At 37.4% G+C, this 19,793-nt stretch overlaps 1 protein-coding gene across 2 annotated transcripts in view; it reads right to left on the bottom strand.

The window, feature by feature from the left end:
* Positions 1–911: 911 nt before the first annotated feature.
* FAM117B (family with sequence similarity 117 member B) overlaps positions 912–19,793 on the bottom strand; it is a 29,418-nt gene continuing 10,536 nt past the window's right edge. The window contains exons 3-9 of one of the 2 annotated variants that reach the window (XM_085066188.1): positions 17,718–17,810; positions 17,086–17,199; positions 11,190–11,333; positions 10,001–10,226; positions 9,710–9,760; positions 9,053–9,173; positions 912–6,829 (exon numbers count right to left, since the gene is read on the bottom strand). In XM_085066188.1, the coding sequence (XP_084922314.1) occupies positions 6,511–6,829; positions 9,053–9,173; positions 9,710–9,760; positions 10,001–10,226; positions 11,190–11,333; positions 17,086–17,199; positions 17,718–17,810 (1,068 nt within the window). In that variant the 3' untranslated portion in view covers positions 912–6,510. The remainder of the gene's footprint in view (positions 6,830–9,052; positions 9,174–9,709; positions 9,761–10,000; positions 10,227–11,189; positions 11,334–17,085; positions 17,200–17,717; positions 17,811–19,793) is intronic. The other variant, XM_085066190.1, reaches the window with a different exon arrangement.

The following is a 19,793-nucleotide window of genomic DNA, read 5'->3' as shown; positions in this document are numbered from 1 at the left end:
ATTGGCTGTGAATTCCTCTTTTAGATTTCAACCAAGTTTTGACAAATTGACTCATGGACTCTAGCTGTGAAATGCACAATATTGGGAATTTGATGCTCATGTCACATTTATTAGCCAAAGCTTTTCCACCAATGAGAAAGCACAAGCTAGCCTTGCCTTGAGGAGTACACACTAGCAATCCTTCAAGATTCCAAGAAATCTACCCCTCTGTTCTAGAATGAAATATAGCTGACACTAACTTTCCAGAAGGGGAATTGCTCCAAGCCTCTTAGACAAATTAGACCTAAAGTTAACAAAAGAGCTAGCAAAAAAAAACCCCAAAGCAAATAATTTATCTAGTTCACCACTTCTAGTTTAAAGGAATTTTGGCTCCAAATCCTGCTCATGAAGAAAGATGCTTGTTTTGAGTAAACAGACACATGCAGAAAAGGAGACTATTTCAACAATCAGCCTAAATGCCTCCCCAGGTAGGCTTCAGAAGTCGCATTCTACTGAACAGCAGAATGAACATATCAGCAGCAATCCAGGGCTTTTCCTCAGTCCTGCCCTCATACCTTCACTCCCAGCAGAACACATGCTGAATCCTTCTGTTTACAAAATTCAAGACTTTTAGCACCTTCCCCAATAGAGGAATTGTAGTGTCCTCAGGAACTGATCAAACTTACTGCAGATGAAGACAGGGAAAGGCAGAATTTTCAGGACTGTTTTCCAGGATGCACTGGAGGAATGAGGGCATGGATTAAACAAAGATTTCCATCATGACGAATTTCCTCCAAAAGGGTTAAAAAAGCACTTATTTTATTTGCAGTAAATGCCCACCACCCTCAGGCTAAATGCTCAGGCAAATCTTCAGACAGTGAGAACATAAAAATCCCTTGTTACTAAAAATAAATCCAAGATTAGCCCATAGCTCGAAGTGACAACTTTTTATTTTAGGCAGAAACAAAAAAAAGGCCAAAAACATTCCGCTATTGCAGTTTGTAAAATTTTCACTGTTTTCAGTAGAAACAGTTCACAAGTCAGAACGCAATATCCAAATAACATTGTGCAAAATTTTACTGGCATAACTACACATAGCAAAAAGACTAGTGTAAATCAAGAATTCCATTGAAATTAGTTGAGCTGCTCCAGTTTTACAACAGTGTACATCACCTCAGAATAGGCCCTTTTTTGCAGAACATCCCTGGAATTCCTCTTGCTTACAAAAATTGCTTTACATGCAACAAGTAACCTATCAGTACAACATAAGCAAGAACATCTCCACAAGTTATCACAGTGTAACAGAGGAAAACATATCAGCCAATTTCATACAAAGGCAAATCTAATGGCAGTTTTGAACATCCCTTGACTGCTACCCTCAAAAATTGCACATTTCAATAAATGAAATAATTTAGAATGAAGCCAAGCTATGTTCTTAACTATCAGTACATTGACAATTAGGATGGATGATGTGTTCAGAAGGGGCTTGTTTTCTTTTAGCTCAGTAGATTTTCCAAAGAGAGTTGTTTCAAAAGAAGTTTGTGTAAGAAAGTTTCACTTGCAGTGTTATCAGGCCAAGTTCTCTTCTGCTATTCAGATAGACCTGTCAACACTACAGAAGTCTCTGTAGTCAAATACAAATCCCAGTGAAGAACTATTAAACAAAGACCTCACCTGCAGTACTTACTGATGACATGCAATGAAAGCAAGCAAGCAGTAACAGGACTCCATTTACATTTGGAGCATTCAGAAAGAGACAGTTGTGGCTCAATTGGGGTACAGGACTGGAATATCAAAAAACACTTGGCAATAGTTAACATTCTCTCCCCATTTGAATGGATGTGCAAAGTAACAGTTTCCAAACAATGCATTAAGTCATTCTTTGCATGAACAGCACGTTAAGAGTGGATTTTCAGAGTTGCTGAACACTCACAAACTCACATCAAGAAAATACACAGGTATATCTTGCAGTGATTGGTCACTTTGTTTTCCTGTATACCCATATTCAGAAAAACAGTTCTATAGGAACTCTTTGATCACAGTAAAACCAATTGTTGCCCAGTGCTTTCCAGCTCCGTAGCTTACGAGTGGCATACCTTCTATTGCCTTTCCTAAGAGCAAACATTTTTGGTTTAATATATATCAACCTGGCTCAGGTCTAAGCCATCTGATGAAGGGCACACACTTAAACTACGGAATTATATGGAGAAAGCACAGTCCCAATATTCTCAAGTGTTTCAGTGCTTTTATTTCCTTTTTGCAGGTTATATTCATCTCATGAGGTCAAGTAAGAACAACACACAAGCTTTGCTTTTGAGATATATGTAAGTATGCATCAGTTCTGGAAGAGAACAGGTCTGCAAGTCTGTACATAGGAAAAAAAATAACAAGAGATTTCTCAAAAATACCAGCCCTGCCACCAACCATACAGATAAAAGAAGCAGACCTATGCAGACTATATGTGTGCATGCACACAATGAGTCAAATGGAAATCAAGACACCCAAGAAGTCGCCCTGCAGCAATGATCTCTGTAACTGCAAGTGTCTGGTGACAATGCATCCTCCTTTGCCCTCTCAGCTTCACGGAGAAGCTGTCAAGTACTCAGCAAGGAAATATTTAGGAAGGAAATATGGATATCACTGGCACTGAGTTTCTGTGAAGATATCACTGGCACTGTGAAGATATCAGTTAGCATTTTGGAGATGGCAAGGAAACGGAACAGATAATACTTTTGCAAGGAATTACTGTGGTACCACTGAATTATCTTAAACTCAATAAGCAACAAGAAGTTAGGCCTGAGGCAGAGGAAAGGTTAATGGATATGACTTTGTTTCCTTCATCCCAAAAAGCTCAGCTTCGGTGTTTTTCAACAGTCTCAGACTCTGAATTCCAGGAAACTGTATTTTAGAACAAATCAAAAAATAGCCCTGAGACTAAACATACTTTATAGGAGCTGCTATTGCTTTACATAAGTCAAACACAGCAATCATTTACTTCCACAGTATGCAATATTTAATTTTCACTCCCTTTTTTCCTCACTTCGGATGTGTACCTGAAACCAAGAATTTCTCTCCAAGAGTTATGTACTTAAGCATTATCTGTTAATTTTCCAAGTACTTAAATGCTACAGGATTATGGCACCAAGCAGGGAAAGAATAGCTGACGCAGATCAAACTTTAACAAAGGAGCCCTCTTCCCTTGTGCCTTGAGTTTTTGAAAAAAACAATTCCAATAATCACAGCTGCACCATGGACTTCATTACAATGAACTCCTTCCTTGTTATTTAAGTTGAATTTACAACTGGAGTAACATCATTTAGTATATCTCAAAATCAACTGCCAGTGTTATTGAACAAAACCACCAGTCTAAGTGTGGCTAGAAGTGTGAAATACCAAGGAAACAAGAATATCAAGTGTGTCAAGTTGTGCATAAAAAGAGACCTTTACATTTTCTTAAGCTACAAAGTAGGCAATCAAGGAACTGACTAGGTCTATGCATAGTTCGGATTTTAAGTAAGCCAAAAGAATTTGAACTCTTTCAGTAAAAATGTGCTTGTGTAATGCACAGGTCAGCTCACCCCCAAAAAATGAACATCCCACTCTATACATAAAAGAATCTTAAAAAAGCTCCATGCACTCTCAAAGCTATTTGCAAATTGATTTAAATACTTTAGCTAACAGCTATGCTATGGCACAAGACAGCACATAAAAAATTTAAGGCTATTTTTTGTCTGCACATATCAAAGCTGGTCTCAGAACAAGAGCTGTCACATTTTCTTAATTCTGAGTCTTTAGTGTGGATTCATAATAAAGTTGAGCTGCCATTGCAATAGTAGAGTTGTCCTGCATATAAAAAAGACTGAATGTTGTCCTGAATGCAGTTTTTTTATAAAAAGCAAAAACTTCACACATTTACATTTGGTTTTTATCAGAGCAGCTCACTAATTTGTACAGTACATTGTCCAATAACATACAAGGTAAACTACCAGAGAGATACTCAAAGTACTACAACAACAGGTGCAAAAGAAAGTCCCACGGTAAGAAAGCCCACTGCTATTTGGGAGAGTCACACTGTGATGAAAACAAACATCAGAATGCATTTTGGTGAAGTCAGTTAAGTGTCAAGGCTGTAATAAAGGCTTTGTTAACTTTAGCCCTTCGGTTCTTAACCATTCAGTTAAGATCTCCTAATAAAGCACTAGGCAGTTTGGCAACAATGAAGTTCTTTACATGCTACTGTTCCAGAAATAGAAAACAGACTTAAAAGCACTTCCTTCACCTGAATATGATCTGGATTCAGTCGCACCAGGTTTAAACAAACCTATCTAAAGCAGTATATTTTAAGACTTGAAATTGAACTGTTAGTGTTTCAGAAGAAACTAATTAATATACACAAAGCCTAGAAAAGAACTATCAACTGACAAAATAACAGAAGTTTGATGCACAAAGCTGCTTATTATGAAACTCTGCTCCTCAACAACTTCAGGTAACTGACAGAGTCAGTGCAAATCAAAACTGTTACTTCAAAACAATCCTGTCCATTTTCATGGGAATATACATAGTAAACCAAGTTATGCTGGTTTGCTAATTTAACGGATGTAATACTTTAATAATGCCTGGTACAATTGTAATTTACTGATTTTTTTGCATAATGTTTTAAAGATACTATAAATAGAGAACTTGCACATTCTAGTATGATTTACACTTGCTGAATAAGTACACTGCAATCATAGTTACTAATACAGGATTTAAAGGAACAGCCAATATGCATCAAAACTGTGATTGTTATCTGCACAGATATGCAGGGTTTTTTCTCTCAAACGAAATGTTTGCAAGCAAATTCAGCATAATAAGCACTGAACAAGACTGTTATATTTGCAGTATCACCTTTAAATAGTTGCCATTATGAGGAGACCTGAGAATGCAACTGATCCATGGAAGCTATGTAGATATAAGCTGGGTAGATGCAAGCCAGTGAGAACTGCTTGTAACAGACCAATATTCAGAGACTGCCCACAATGACACTAACTTTGAAATTACTGAATCTAACTCTGTTAAAGAGGTACAAGATCAACTTGTTTTGTAAGCAGATATGACACTGGTACTCAGGTCATTGCAGTTTTCTGCATATTTATATTGTATTAACTCAAACCCAAGTAATGCAGTCCAGGAACATAAGAAACGTCAGTGAAGTTCCTAGACAGTTTCTGTTTGCAGTTGCCTTTCCCCCCCCAGATTTTTGCTTCTTACTGTAATTTCAAAGCAACCATTAACTGCCACATTATCAGGACAGACCAAGTATCAAAAAAACATCAAAATCCTCTGTTTTGCATGCCAGCTTAAGCTGCTAGTCCAAAAGGGAGAATGTATCTGCTGCTGTAAACTTCTGGGTAACAGATATCATGCCTGACAAACCATCACCTTCAACGGACACACAAACACCACTATGACGAAAGGGAGGAAACCATGCACAGGTACTTCAGTATTATGTGGCCAGGGTCTATAATACAGTGATGAGTCACATCAGAGCAAATTTGTACCAAGAGTGATTAATGATTCAGGCTGACTCATAAGTAGCTAAGCAAGCCTGTAAGAGACAAGTATTTTCTGGAAGAAACAAGACCGAGTAAGAGGATAATATGTTTTTTCCCTAAATCTGCACAAAAATTCTATGGACAAACAGAACAATACTGGGGCAAGTGCTTTAAAATGCAATTTTCCAGCCAATAAAGCAACACAAGTAGGAATTCTGTGAAGAAAGGAGTTTTACGAATGTGACTTACCAGAAGCACAAATTTTTGATATAAAAAAAATGTACACTATATACTAACACTGTTTTTGCATACTCTTCTGTTTTAAAAGTTTCAAACGTATTAACTTGTCTTGTTTAGGTCTGAGGCTGTTCAGCAAGGTCACATAATTTGAGACTGCCATAATAGTCCAGCAATCCTTTGGTCCCATCAGCTGTAAGCCAGCCAAGTATAAAAGAACCTGCCCTACCAAAGGAAAAAAAAAAAAAAAAGGGTAGGGGGATCATCACCAGGAAACACCATCTGCTACAAACCAGAAAAGGCAAAATTTTGTTACAAAATACACATTTTCATACAAAAGACATCTTGCAAAACCATCTGATTGCCCCTCCCTCTGCAGATTACAATGGCAAATGGGATCAGCTGGTTGGTCTTGAGACTTGTTTTAACGGGGAAAAAAAGTCAAAGGACACACACCATCACAACAACTGGTCCTTTAAATGGCAAAGGATTATGACAGTCTTTGTTTTCACCAGTGTTTAAAAAAAGCAGGAGAGAAACAGAACCAGAGTCTTCAAAAGCAGAAAATGCAACAGCATATCAGCTGCTGCATCCTCCTGAACTTCTCAATGTGCTACCAAACTGTCAATTATACAAACAGCTCGATCATGGCAGTGCCATAAATTGTTAAAACAAAGCTTGTGTGTGATCAGAAAGGTCCAGTCAACTGGCTCCACCTTTTTCCCAGTAGTTGCCCAGAAAAATGTCAAGACAATTTAAATTATTCTTCAGCTTCCTCAATACATCCCGACTGCTGGAGCAGAGAGGTCTGTGGTATTACTGTACTTGTTCCACGAGAGATTCTGTCTTGATCTGTGTTTGTAGTCAAGGAGGCCATAGAAATGGGCTGTAACAAACCAGGCGTCATGCTGGAGGAGACAGTCAGGCTGTGTGTAGTGCCCTTAAGTGTGAGATCCTGTGTGGGAAGAAGTGGCTTGAGGATGCTGACAAGACAGAAAGCAGAGCCACTTTTCGGAATGAAATTCACTTTGTTCTTGTCAGGGCAATAGAAGGCTGGAATTTCATGCAATGGCTTTGGCCTAGAAATAAAATACACACAATAGTTTTATGGAACAATCAAATTGTGCCAATGGCAGGGATGTATTGCTGAATACATCATCAGAAACAAGCTGAGGATTCAATTTTGAAGTTTCAGCTTCTCAATAATGCCTTAATGACACTCTCAGCACACAGCAAACAAGATGTTTTAAACTGCTTGTCCACACGTGCTGCAAGGCAACAGCATGTTTTGGGCAGGCTGTTTCCAAACCTAAGGAACCCAATCAACTTCATGCTGCAGATCACAAACCCTGTCCATGAACTAGCACATTCAATATAGAAAGTATTCTCATTCAATGAGAAAGTACTTTAGGATTGTGTTCTCCAGAAACTTTCACAACCTAACCAGTTCTGCCTCACATACAGACACTATTTATACAGCAAACCCTGTGAAAGAAAGCTGGCACAGCAATGTTCCTAATATTGCATATCTCAAAGCGGTTCACGATGATTGGGGGATCCCCTTTTCTACACTTTTCTGCCTACTTTGCATGTTCACATGAGTGTGCCCTGACTCTCTGCAGAAGATGACCCCACCTTACTAAAAGACTCAAGGCAGAGAGTAAAATGTAGTTTTCATGATCAAGTACCTATAACCTGGGAAGGAAGTGTAAAACACATATTTAGATCCTGACTTGCAATTTTGCCATCTCAGCATAGAACTCAACCCAAGATATGCTTCATTAAAAACAGAGCTGGAATGGAAACAGTGGATGGCACAGGAATGCCTTCTGTGTTCACTTCTAATGCCACAATGTAAATCTACTTACAGCAGCCAAATTCTACTTTAAGACAGAACTATGGAAATCTGCTTTAAAGTCTCTCTTTACTGCTTGAAAAAATTTTTGCTCACTTTTTGTTGTTGCCAGCACTGTCCTTTAGCCTACAACCTCCCCCACCCTTCCTTGTGTTTGTAAGCCAGCCATATGCACTTCTGTCTTTGTTTTACTAGGCCAAGCAAGCCAATCTTCCAGTACACTCTTGTAGAGATACTCTATTCTGAAAAGTAATTCTGATCATGAAATAGGGTAAGTTTCCATGTTAGCCAATTCTCACAAGTGACCAGAAAATTCAACCTCACTTCTAAATTTTCTTTCCAAATGAAAGTCTTATATAGGATTTTCAAACAGAAATTAAGTTAAACAAAGGTTGAGCTTTAAATAGCTACACTCACATATTCCACAAACACAGGGAATTCAAGTAACAGATGTGAAAGAGACTAGAGTGTCTGAGAACTGCCATAGCTAGGTAAAAACTTCTGTAGAAACCTGTTTCACTCTACAGCAGAACGGTCCTACAGCTACACAGCAAGGACTTCCGAAAAGAAATGCAAATACAAGTCAAACTACAATAGAATATGCTCCTGCAGCAAGTGAATCCTATCTATTCTGTTGGCAACATAGTTTACACACACTAAAATAGAGACAGGTAACTTACCATAACCCTTTTTGCATTGCTATGGGACAGGCGATAGAGACCTCTCAAAATACATGTGCACAGGTCAGGCAAGCTCAATTTTTTTTTTAATGAATGTTTATACTAGATGGCATTCTTGAGATAATACAGGCAAAGAGAATTATAACCAATCTATACTCCTTGTGTGATGATGAAATTTTTAACTCTAGGTTAAGATTCTTGCATACAAGTGACATAAGGGCATAAAAGCTCCTCTGAAAATAATAATAAAACATAACGCTCCCAGAATATTCCCAAATGACAAAAGTTGGCTTTTTCAGAATCATCAAAGCATAAAATACTCAGGGTCAAATTCACTTCTCTGTCACAAGAAGTTTCACAGCTACATTGATTTAGCTGAAGAGAGTATGCTCTTCAGAGTCTAGATTACTTGGATGTGCCTGTCAAGCTGCGACATACATTTACTGATGCACCTGCACTACAGCCTATTATTATATCTCTCCCTATCTGATTGAGTTCCTCTCCCACTATCTGCCAGGCAAGAGACAGTCCTTTCATAACAGTCCTCATGACTGGTTTTAAAAAAAACATTTCTCAAGATTTTAATATGAAATTCCTGCAGTAAAACACATTCATATATGCCAGTATATCATTTCACCAAACAACAGAGATCAGGTTAAAGCATGGCTTTAGCAACTGGACTAATAACTTATCTAAAACAAAATCAATGAAGCAATAATTAATCTGATTGTTAGATATTATTTTTTATGTAGCAAAGATCTACTTACAAGTTTTCCTCAAAGACTTTCACCTTTTCACAGCCCTCAGGAGGTTCACGCTTGAACATGTAGCTGTTGTTGGGTTTTGGCGAGGTAGCGTATTTTGGCAAGGGAGAATTATTCCCATTTTCTGCAGGAATAGAGTTTCTCATTACTTAAATGTGTCACACTATAAAAAACCACAAGAGCTACCTTTAAATGCTCCCCAACTTTAAAGCCACTTCATTATCAATGTTACAAAATTAAAAAACATTTTCATTTGCCTTCAAGCATTCATTTGCATACAAACTTTCTTATCTTAATTCCTTTCCTTCCTTCTATTTCTCTTTATTACATTTTCAGGCTCCTCTGCAATCTCTAATCCTTCCTGGACATTTTCAATTTGTAACTGTAAACCTAAATCTATGATTGTCATCACCATCTACCCAAAAGAAATGGGCAGAAGCCACATTCCTTAAAAAACAGAATCTAAAAACAGGTCTATGTTGAATTATAAAATTCTCCTAGAATATCTTAAAAGATTTCAGGTAAAGAAAGAATAATTAAATAAACCCTAAACAGTTAAACTTTTATGGGTGTGCGTATGAAATGCTGTAAGGTTGCCCATTTTGTCCAAGACCATTAAAAATACCCAACACAAGCAAGAGGACTACTGTGCTATTTCACCTGTTACTGTACATTCTTGCTTCTTCAACTTACTTAAAATTCTTGAAGAATCTATTATTTAAAAATAAAAGCTTTTTGGGAAGCACATTCCTCAGTAACATCTACCCAGCTTTAATTAATGTGTACAAGCACAGTATTTGAAGCAATTTGGAAAAAAAATAAATCACTTACAAAAAACCCCACATTCTACCATTTCTCCATGGATGTAGGGAACAAACCCTCTCTTTTACCTTTGTGGTTATGCACACGGCATAAGTTCAGCAGTGTTGAACTTTTAGAGATACACAGTACCTTTATCTCTGGAATCACCAAGCAGATCATCTGCAGAACACGGACTTTCTTCGCTGCCTTCATTACAGATGGTGAGGAATGAGGTTGGAGACACTGACTGGGAGCGGCTGCTGTTGTTGCTGCTCTTGTCTGCTCCACCAGGGGTTTGGGTATCAATGCTGCGAGTGCTGCTGCTGCGCTGCACCAACGGAGGTGGGGCACGGTGCCCGTCTGGAATATCTTGAGGCTGGTAACAATTAAAGATATCAGACAGCTGCTTTTGTCTGGGGAGCAATTTCTTTAAATCCAGTAATGGTGAGGTTTTTTTGGGGTTTCATAAAACCATTTGAAGTAGAAAATTTTATTCATTACACGCAACTCCAAACGAAAATAAGTCAGGATCAGAAACTAAGGACAACAGTTTTTAAGACTTCACTTCATCACAAAATTGCTGAGGTTGGAAGGAACCTCTTGAGATGATCAAGTTTAACATCTCTGCTCAAGCAGAGTCAGGTAGAACAGTGCGTCCAGGACTCTGTCCAGTCCAATTTTTAGTATCTCCATAGAGAATGATTCCATAACTCCTCTGTGCTCCAGTTTTGCACACCCTCGCACATTAATGTTTTTAAATTTATGCCCACTGCCCTTTGCCCTGTCACTGGGCACTACTGAGAAGAGACCAGCTCCCTCCTTTTCAGTTCTGCACATGAGATATTTATATATATTGGTAAGATGCCCCTGAGCTTTCCCTCCTCAAGGCTGAACACTCCCATCTCTCTCAGCTTCTCTTCATATCAAAGACATTGTGGTTCCTTAATTATCTTCACAGTCTGTATTTCCGATACCTTATTAGTAAATTCACCTCTGAAAACCATTACGATAAAATGAACACTAAAAATGGGCAAATTAGGGTTCACCTAGGATGGGGACAGTTCAGCATGGGCAAAAAAGATTTACTACAAAAACTCTCAAAACAGATCTTTTACTTTTTCCCATTTTACTGAGATTTCTTACTTAGAGAAAAAGGTTCAGATTCAAGCTTTAACTCTTTCCTTCCTTTTGCTTTCCAGGAGACTTTTCAACTAACCTTATTAAAGAAAATAATAAACGTAATTAAAACTAATGCCAGACAAATTTAATTCAGAAATGACTTAAACTCAAAGCAAAACCAAAATAATTGTATAGAACAATCATGGCGGCAGATACATACAACAAGTTGTTCCTCTTTGTCTCCTGTCTCCTTAATTATTATCTCAATCTCCTGATTCAATCCTTCTACACTGTTTCGGAATCGTGATCCCGTTGATTTGGTGATAGGTATCACAGGAACGAGAGCACTCTTTGGGATGGGAGCCTAAAGAACCAGAGACAATGAGAAAGCAATGTAGAGTTATTTTCAAAACAAAGTTACTATTTCTACCCAAAAGTGACCCTTGAAACACAACACATCTACACCCCAGTATATCAAGGATTTATAGGAAACCATAATGATTGTGCTCAAATGCGTGCTTTAAGTGAAGAGAGACATCCTGAATTTTGTTTCAAATCCAATTTCCAGCAGGAAAAGCTACACAACCTAGTCTCAAAATGTCCCTTTATATGGTCTGCCTCTAGCTTGACACCACTTTACAAGTAACAATATAACAGTAAACATTTAAATGTAAGTAATTTTGAAGCCTTTAAAATACATTCACATTTCTCCTAAAGTGAGTTATACTACGTCACATTGCTCATTGTTGCATTTACCACGGGTAACCTCATTAAAATTGTATTTCAATGGAAGTGTGTGGCCACATGAAATAACATGACACATGCAGAAGGAAAATTATTCCACAAATATAAGATTGCACTATGCTAGAAATTAAGACCAACATATTAACTATTAAGCAGAATAAAAGGTTGACAAAACAACTTAAGGAGACTTCCACAGAAAGAATAAAATCCCAAACCCAAATGTTAATGCTTAGTTGCTTCAGAATGAAGATTAACATTTTAAAAATCCAGTGTTTCAAAATATGCACAAAAACTTCATTCTCAGAAAACACATTACTGAAGTCTCCCAAAGCTCCCATTGGCACACCACGACTTCTCAAAATTTCCCAATCTCCTCATTAGCACCCGCCCTCCTGTTAAAAAAGTCACACTACCAGAATATTACAAGATTCTGCTCTCATTAATCAGGGCTGTACTACAGGTAATGTACTGCTTCCTGCAAACATTTAGTTCAACTCAAAGAACAGCCCAACACACTTAAGTCACATTAGAATTCCCATGTAAAATTCCTGGACTCTATATCCTGATTAGGATGCCATGATTAAGAGCAGCTCCTCTACTGACTGAAGAACCAGCATTATCTCATCTTCAAAGTGTATTTTTGTGAGAGCGCTTTATTTTATTTTCCTTTATGTAACAAGACTACATAGACACCAAAGCGTTTCAATTTCCTGTGTATGTTCTCAAAAACCACACAAAGCTTGCCTGGCAGAAAAGCTACCTTAGAAAAATTAATGTAAACAAGATAATTTAAAGTGCAGATCATACTGGAGACTTCTTGTCACAATCACAAATCTCTACAGCAGCAAAACTAATTAATTACATTGGTTCTGCTTTTCTGAAACATTAGGTTAGCCATAGAAAGAAAAAACTAAAAAAGACTTGCACAAAAACTACAAAAGCATCTGTTCAGGAAATGCTTGTCACTCTGTTTATGTTGACAAAAATGAAACATTCTCATAATGGCCAAACTTATAAAGAGTTTCAAAAGCCTTGCCTGAAGATGAAAAAAAACACTGGGGAAGAGCAGAAAGAAGTCTGAGAAAGCAACCCTGCTAATTCTGTTCCAAGCAAGGCCCAGGATCAACAATCCAGTAAACTAATATAGATAGATATTCAGTCATTACACAGGTATATCAGCACAAGTTCAGGGACTAAAGACTGTTTATGTACCCAGTTATTAAATATACATGTTCTTAGGACAAACTGAACTTGTTAAAAAGTAGAATGCAAGTACGCTTTAAGATTTCAGCAGCCATTAGCAAAATGTGGGAATTCTTAATCTTTTAAATGTGATTGCCTACCCCAGAAATTCTTAGATTCATGTTATTATTTGAAGAGCTCAAAGTAGATTCAGTAGAGTTCAAAATAGCTCAGTACAGCCTGTTTCGCTTCCAAGTAAAATAATATTCTGTACATGACTGAGGATGATTTCTTAGCCCAGAGTGCCAGAGGGTGGAAAAGGAAGGAGGTATCATGACATGGGTAGAACAATCAGCCTCAAAGACAGAAACTTTTTATTAGAAATACTGCCTTCACAGAGGTCTGCATGGAGCTGGGCCCTGACATGCAGGAATTAGGCTACCAAGCTTTGACTAGTCACCTGGATACCTGGAAACGCTCACAATGAGGCAAGCTGACAAACACAGGATAATAATTACTGGGCTCACACAGTAACACACTGGCAGGGAATTTTCATGCAGGACTTTTAACAGCTCTGAAACTTCTGAAAGGCATGGCATAAACTCACGAGGTAGGAAACAGGGGTAACAACAAATCTATATTGCTCACAGGCATTTCGGGAAAGATGCCCTAAGCTCTTCCAATTTTTTAACAAGTAAAAAAACTATAAACAGAAACCCAGGTCTCATGATGCTTTCAGATACTAACATTGAGTCACCTCTAGGTTGAGCAGATCATGGTAATTCCACTCTCAAAATGAAATGTTCCACCAAATGAGGCGTTAAGAGTGATACAAAAAACCCCAAACCCTGAACACAGCAAACTGCATGCAGTTGGTCTTGCTATTATTATCAATCTATTGGTAAGACATTAGTGACACATGGTTCCTAGGAAAATGAAAAGAGCAAAGGTCTTAATGGTTCATAGTGTGAAGTAGAAATGTAATATCAGCCAAGTGCACTGAGGAAAGAACATTATGTTGGAAAAAATAATCCATTTATTCTTCCATCTGGTTTCAGTTCTGGCCTCAAATCTAGTTTCTCTGTGACACCAAGACTCAGAATATAGAAAGATCCCACTATTTTGACTCCTGTTTACAGGTTTCGTACCATGCAATTAATTCAAAATGTTCTCAGAAGCATCCTGAGATCACCTGAGGAGGCTATGGCCTTTCTGCAAACCCCTCTTCCAGTTAAGAGAGACAGCATGGAACATTTCTGGCATAATGAAAAAAATACACAAAGAACATTCATTTGCTCTGAAAAAAATTGTAGCCAGCAACAAGGACTTGGATCAAGGTCCTCACCAACTATTTCCTGATTCTGAGCAGAGGGTCAAGAGCAGCTAACAAGTCTATTCTATCGAGATAGTGTGGATTTCTTTCTTCACACAAAAATCATATTAGAAAAAGGCACAAATAAGCAACCAATTATAAGCTTAGTTGGCAAGAGCCACTAAAAATTTTGGTAGAATTCAAGAATTGTGGTAAAGTTTAAGTAGGGAAGAAAAGAGGAAATAAATGCACTGAAATTTCTTTTTTTAACTAGAAGAGCATGCCATTTTCCAAATGTTAAGCAGAGTTTACCCAGGCTCTCTAAAGGAACACAGTTTCCTAACACTTTTTCTCACCTTGTCAGGAATCCAACTCCTTCAGCTCAGAAATCTTTACATGACCCTTTAAAGTCAACAAACGCAAAAGTTTCCTTCAAGCTAGGAACACGAAAAAAAATTCTAAATATTCTAATTACTAAATTCTAGTTTCCACACAGTCGTTCCCACAAATCCTGCAGGAACTGAGCTGCTGCCAGAAATTCTAGTTTAGCAGCTCTCAAAAAAAGAATGAGAAAATCTAGGAACTTTGCCCTTGATGTTACAGATTTTCACTCTGACTTAGAAAACAGCTGCTAAATGTCATTAATCTAAACCCTTCACTTACTCTTTTTGAATCCTTCTTTAACTTCTTCCCTTCACAAGTAGCTTGACACAGCTGGCACAAAATTCACCAAGCAAAACAACATTTTGTTTTCTAACACAGTCCTGGAAAAGCTGCTTTGCTTCAGTTTAGATTTTATAGTTTGTTTCACAAGCCCAAAAACTAATTATCCATTGTGCAATATTTTATTCACATACTCTAAAATTTGGCACAACACAAAGACACCCATACAAGAAGCAAAATAATAAAGTAATTATTATTAAAAATGAAAGTTTTATACATAATTTGGGGGGTATTTTTCAGAACAGCAGCATCACAGTTCACGTTTGCAATTAAAACCCACTAAGATTATCTGTACTAAAGTGATAGTACCTTAGCACTCAGAAACCCACAGGTTTGCAGAATGCCAAGCAAACCCCTTAGACTGCATGTAATTCTCCAGTGTACTAAAAGGCCTACAGCAAACATTCCTCAGTAATAGTTTTTGTTTGACAATGTCCTCTAGTTCTGCAAATTTGGATAAAACACCTTCATCAAGTATGTTGAACTGCCTTTTGGTTTGGTTGGGTTTTGGTTTTTTTTTTTAACCAATAGTTTGACACGTTGTATGTTGATTTTCATGAATTTTCTCAGAAACCCCTAGAAAGGGATTGGGTCATTTATTTGTCTTCCTTCATTCATATTTTGGACTGCTCTGACTTGAGCAGTCAGTAAAATCAGCAGCACAGTACACTGCACCCACACAGTAGACTGTACCCATACCTCAGTAACCCCTAAATTGTTATGTCAACAAAATGTAATTCTAAAAAAATCCTAAATACTTCCAGCAACATAGAATCCAAATTACCAACAAACCGAATTCAAGAGGCACTTAAACCCTGAAAAGTCATGACTCCTAATTAAATTACCTACAGCAGGGATAAGAAGGCAGGGTCTGAGACAAGAATTCTAATGACTTTTATACAAAGTAGGAGTTAAGAAGAACAGAGCAGAGGAAATTCAAAACACTATTCTGTTTTCTTATTTTCAGTCTTGAAGCTGAACACATTCACTTAGACACCTGACTTTTACCTATGAAAGAAGCTGGCCTAAATTACTTCCAGGAAGATGGAATGACAGAAATGAAAATTTTTATTTTCTGTTGTCAAATTATGATATTTATTAGGACAATTAATGGTATTTCAGGAGTAATTGGGAATATGATTAGATTTTGAGAGAAGCTTCACAGCTGAAGTACTTCCTCAATTCACAACACTAACAGTTTCATAGTTTCTTTCAACTACATTGCCTTGCCAAGGCTATCATGAGGGATTTGTCCTTTTTGTAACTGTTAAAAAATGGTGTGTATCAAATGTACATTCATGAGATATCAGTAGGGAGAGAAAGAAAAAACATTTTTCTGCTGAAAAAATGACCAAACTTTTCTATTGGTTTTCTTAAAGTTACTCAATCAAAACACACTTGAGAAAGGATCTGTTTCTAAAAGCCTATAATTGTTTTACACCTGTTTTCAATTGAGCTAAAAATATTACACTTCTGTCAACCTGACCTCATTAGAAGTCTTGAGATAAAATTGAAACTGCACACAGAACATGTGGTGGCCTAACCATCACAATTTTTGTAGAAGAGATTACTACTTTAAGTCTCAAGGCATGATAAATGACAGGGAAAAAAGAAACTAAAAAGGCTGAATGAAGTAATGAAGTGTGCAAACAAATAAATAATCCCATGGAATAGCCTTTTGTCAGGTAAACTCTCAATCTCATCACTATTAGACAAGTGTCTGGCAAGACAACAAAATGTGGTCAGAAAAACTACCTTTTATCGGTGTATACAGTTTTACCAGCAGTTTGCTCCATGCCATATTCTACATGCAAAGTCATAATTGTTACAGCAACATGTAATGAAGATGATGATCTACAGTTTTAGATTAAACTTATCTGTCATCCTTTTGTGGAACCTGCAGAATGCACTTTGTACTGAAATTACCTGAAAATGGGAGTTCAAAGCCAGCTCACCCAAGTAACAAAAAGATGTGGGCCCCCATTTACTCAAGCAGCCAAAAGAAAGACATCTATTTCATAGAATTCACCTACAGCTACAACATATTTAGCAGTCTGTGGTATTAATAAGTTCCCTCTAAGACAAATCACAACCTTGAAAGGAGCTAAAAATAGTATTAGTTACCCAATATGGCGAAAAAAGCACACAGCCTTACCTGACTGTGGTTAATGGCTGCATGGTTCCCATGAAAAGGAGACTGTCTTTCCTTGTCACGGTGATGCCTGCTGCTGTGTTTGCTTCTCTGCAGCTGTTGACGCAGTTTTGCAATCTAACAAAGGAAAAACTCACATTAGATTTCAGCAGGTGTATTCAGGTACACACATAATTTCATCCATTTATTCCATCACTTAGTTAAAATTATTTACTAACACAACAGTCATAATTATTGCCAGCACTAGATTATACTCAAGTTTTTGCAAATCTAATATGTTAGCTACTAGTTCAGGTGATGCTCAGAAGACACCTCTGGAGGTTTAGTGAAAAAACTTGAAATACATAAAGTTTGAAAAAAGTGTGGTCATGGCTGTCATTTCCTCCTTTGATGAAAAAATGTCACCTGCATTTAACACCTTCTTTCCCACACATTCAGATAAAAAATATTAATACACCTGCATTGTTATATTAAATCAATATCAAATGAACAGCCATTTCTTATTTTTTACTAAGCCCACCATATGTATAATTAAACAAAGTAATAAAATACTCCTGCCTTCCTGAAGGATCATGGTATCAGAGCATAGAAAAAAAAATTAATCCAAAGGTATCTCACGTAATGGCATTTCTGACCTCCTTGAGTTGTTCATTGCTGCCCCATGATGACGAACGTTTGTGTGAGCTTCTCTTCTTTTCTAAATATTCTTCAGCCCAGGCACTTTCTGTCTGTAGGAAGAAGATTACAGGATTAATTAAAAAAGGTAATTGCTACTTTCTGGCAGAATATTTTGAGACAAATTAGAAAAGAGAACATTTAAGATATGCTAGATTCAGAACTGAAAGTGAACAGCAGTAACCCAACTAGAGCCTTTCTCACAGGTAAAGTACAAAAAAGGTGAAGTGAAACTATATAAATAAAAAAAAAGAAAAACAACAAACCCACAACTTTCAGACCTACTCTAATATAGGAGTGTGCTAGTTTCCCTTCCAAATTACTGAGCATAAGGCAGTATTCACAGCCAGGTGTACCACCAGCTGCTGCAGAGCTCTGAAGTACCAACATGATAGTGCCGAACTGGGGGGAGATGGTATCTTTTATTTCCTGCACAGATGCTGACCTTGTTATTTCTGACACATTAGCAAGGGTGGCTTGGTGTAAACGCTGTGAAAGCCTACGCCAGCAGAGCTCCAAAATCCTGTTCTTGCTCTCGAAAAGTGAGAGTAAGAAAGCAAGGCATATAAGCACCCCTAGAGCTATTGCAAAGCAGGGTATTAATTTATTAATGCCTCGAAGGGTTCCAGGTTCATAGCTGTCCCAGGTCAAGCAGAAAGCAAGACAGATAATACTAAGCTGGTTTCATTAAACCAACAGAGCCATTAGTGTTTAATAAAAAAATCTTGCAAACATACTGTGGTGAAAGAGTTCTGAGAAATGCAAAGTATCCTTAAGACACACTGTATTTAGGGTAAGAAAATGCACAGGCAAGCCTGTGATAATACTGCATGCTTTATGGGCAGTTTGTATTCCCACCTAGCCACCTCCAGGAATGTCTTCAAAAGCAGTGAACTGTAAAGGCTCTAAGACGACAGATAGTAACATCTATCAAGAATCTCTGTGCAGTCACACGAAACACACCTAATGAAGCCAGGGGAAGGATTTCTGCAAGCAGCTCACACACTGAAAGAGACAGCAAATTCCTTGAAATTCACAGTTGCCACCATGCAGCTCCTAGCATACAGTGGTGTTCTAGCTAACTTCATTGTTTGGATATTTCACCTTCTCCTACAGAGAAGAACTTTAATTGCCTCGAAGTTTTGACATCTGCAGTGTGCAGTGGTTGTTCTTACATGCAAGACTAACAGCTTGCAAAAGCCACAAACTGCACTTACTTACCCCATCTGCACTCACATTACAGAAACGCAAGTCTTTTGTGATATTAATCCCTATTTTGCAGGGAATATGGAGTCATAACTCCACATATGCAGGCTGCAAGGCCACCAGTTTCAGTTACAGACACAAGCTCCATACAAATGAAACCTTCACTATCAGTACTTTTTAATCTTCATCATTCCAAATCAAAAACTAACTAGGACAAATCTGAATAATGAAGTTAGTAGGGTTGCTTTGAAATTCCTATTTCATAGCAAAATCAGAATCCATTACAATCTGTTTTTCTAGAAAAGCCCTCACTGATCTTCATCATAAAATAGAATAATTGATAACCCCCATTCTCAAGTACCAATCTTTGTCTAGTCAATTCTCAAATGCCAGTCAGGAGTATCATCCTATCCTCTAGCTCCTGGAACAGCAAGCTTTAGCTACTAAATCTAGCTTCCCAACTCAGCACAACCATTGCACTTGCCTACAGGAGATTAATTAACACTCTAATTAGTCTTTGCCTTTAATTTATATTCAAGACTTTGACTCAATTCAAGAACTATTTAATAAATTAATATCTGATTCATTTTAAAGCATTAAAAGTTGCTTTGATGCTCATCCTCAAAACAAATAGTTAGAAATCTTTTCATATTAAACTAAAGGAAACCTGTAAATCAAGACAAGAAATGCAATACTATTTTAACAAGTCACCCCCTACTTATGCCCCACATTTTGTTTATAATTCTTATTATCAAGAAATAGACCAAATAATCAAAAGGCACAGAGGGATTTCTATTTCTCCAGGTTCTTAAAGTACTACTAATTGATTA

This window comes from Lichenostomus cassidix, chromosome 7 (assembly GCF_008360975.1).
Source record: "Lichenostomus cassidix isolate B80296 chromosome 7, HeHo_3.0, whole genome shotgun sequence".
NCBI lineage: Eukaryota > Metazoa > Chordata > Aves > Passeriformes > Meliphagidae > Lichenostomus > Lichenostomus cassidix.
The sequence above is the reverse complement of the archived record's forward strand: the minus strand, read 5'-3'. Positions and strand labels throughout refer to the sequence as shown.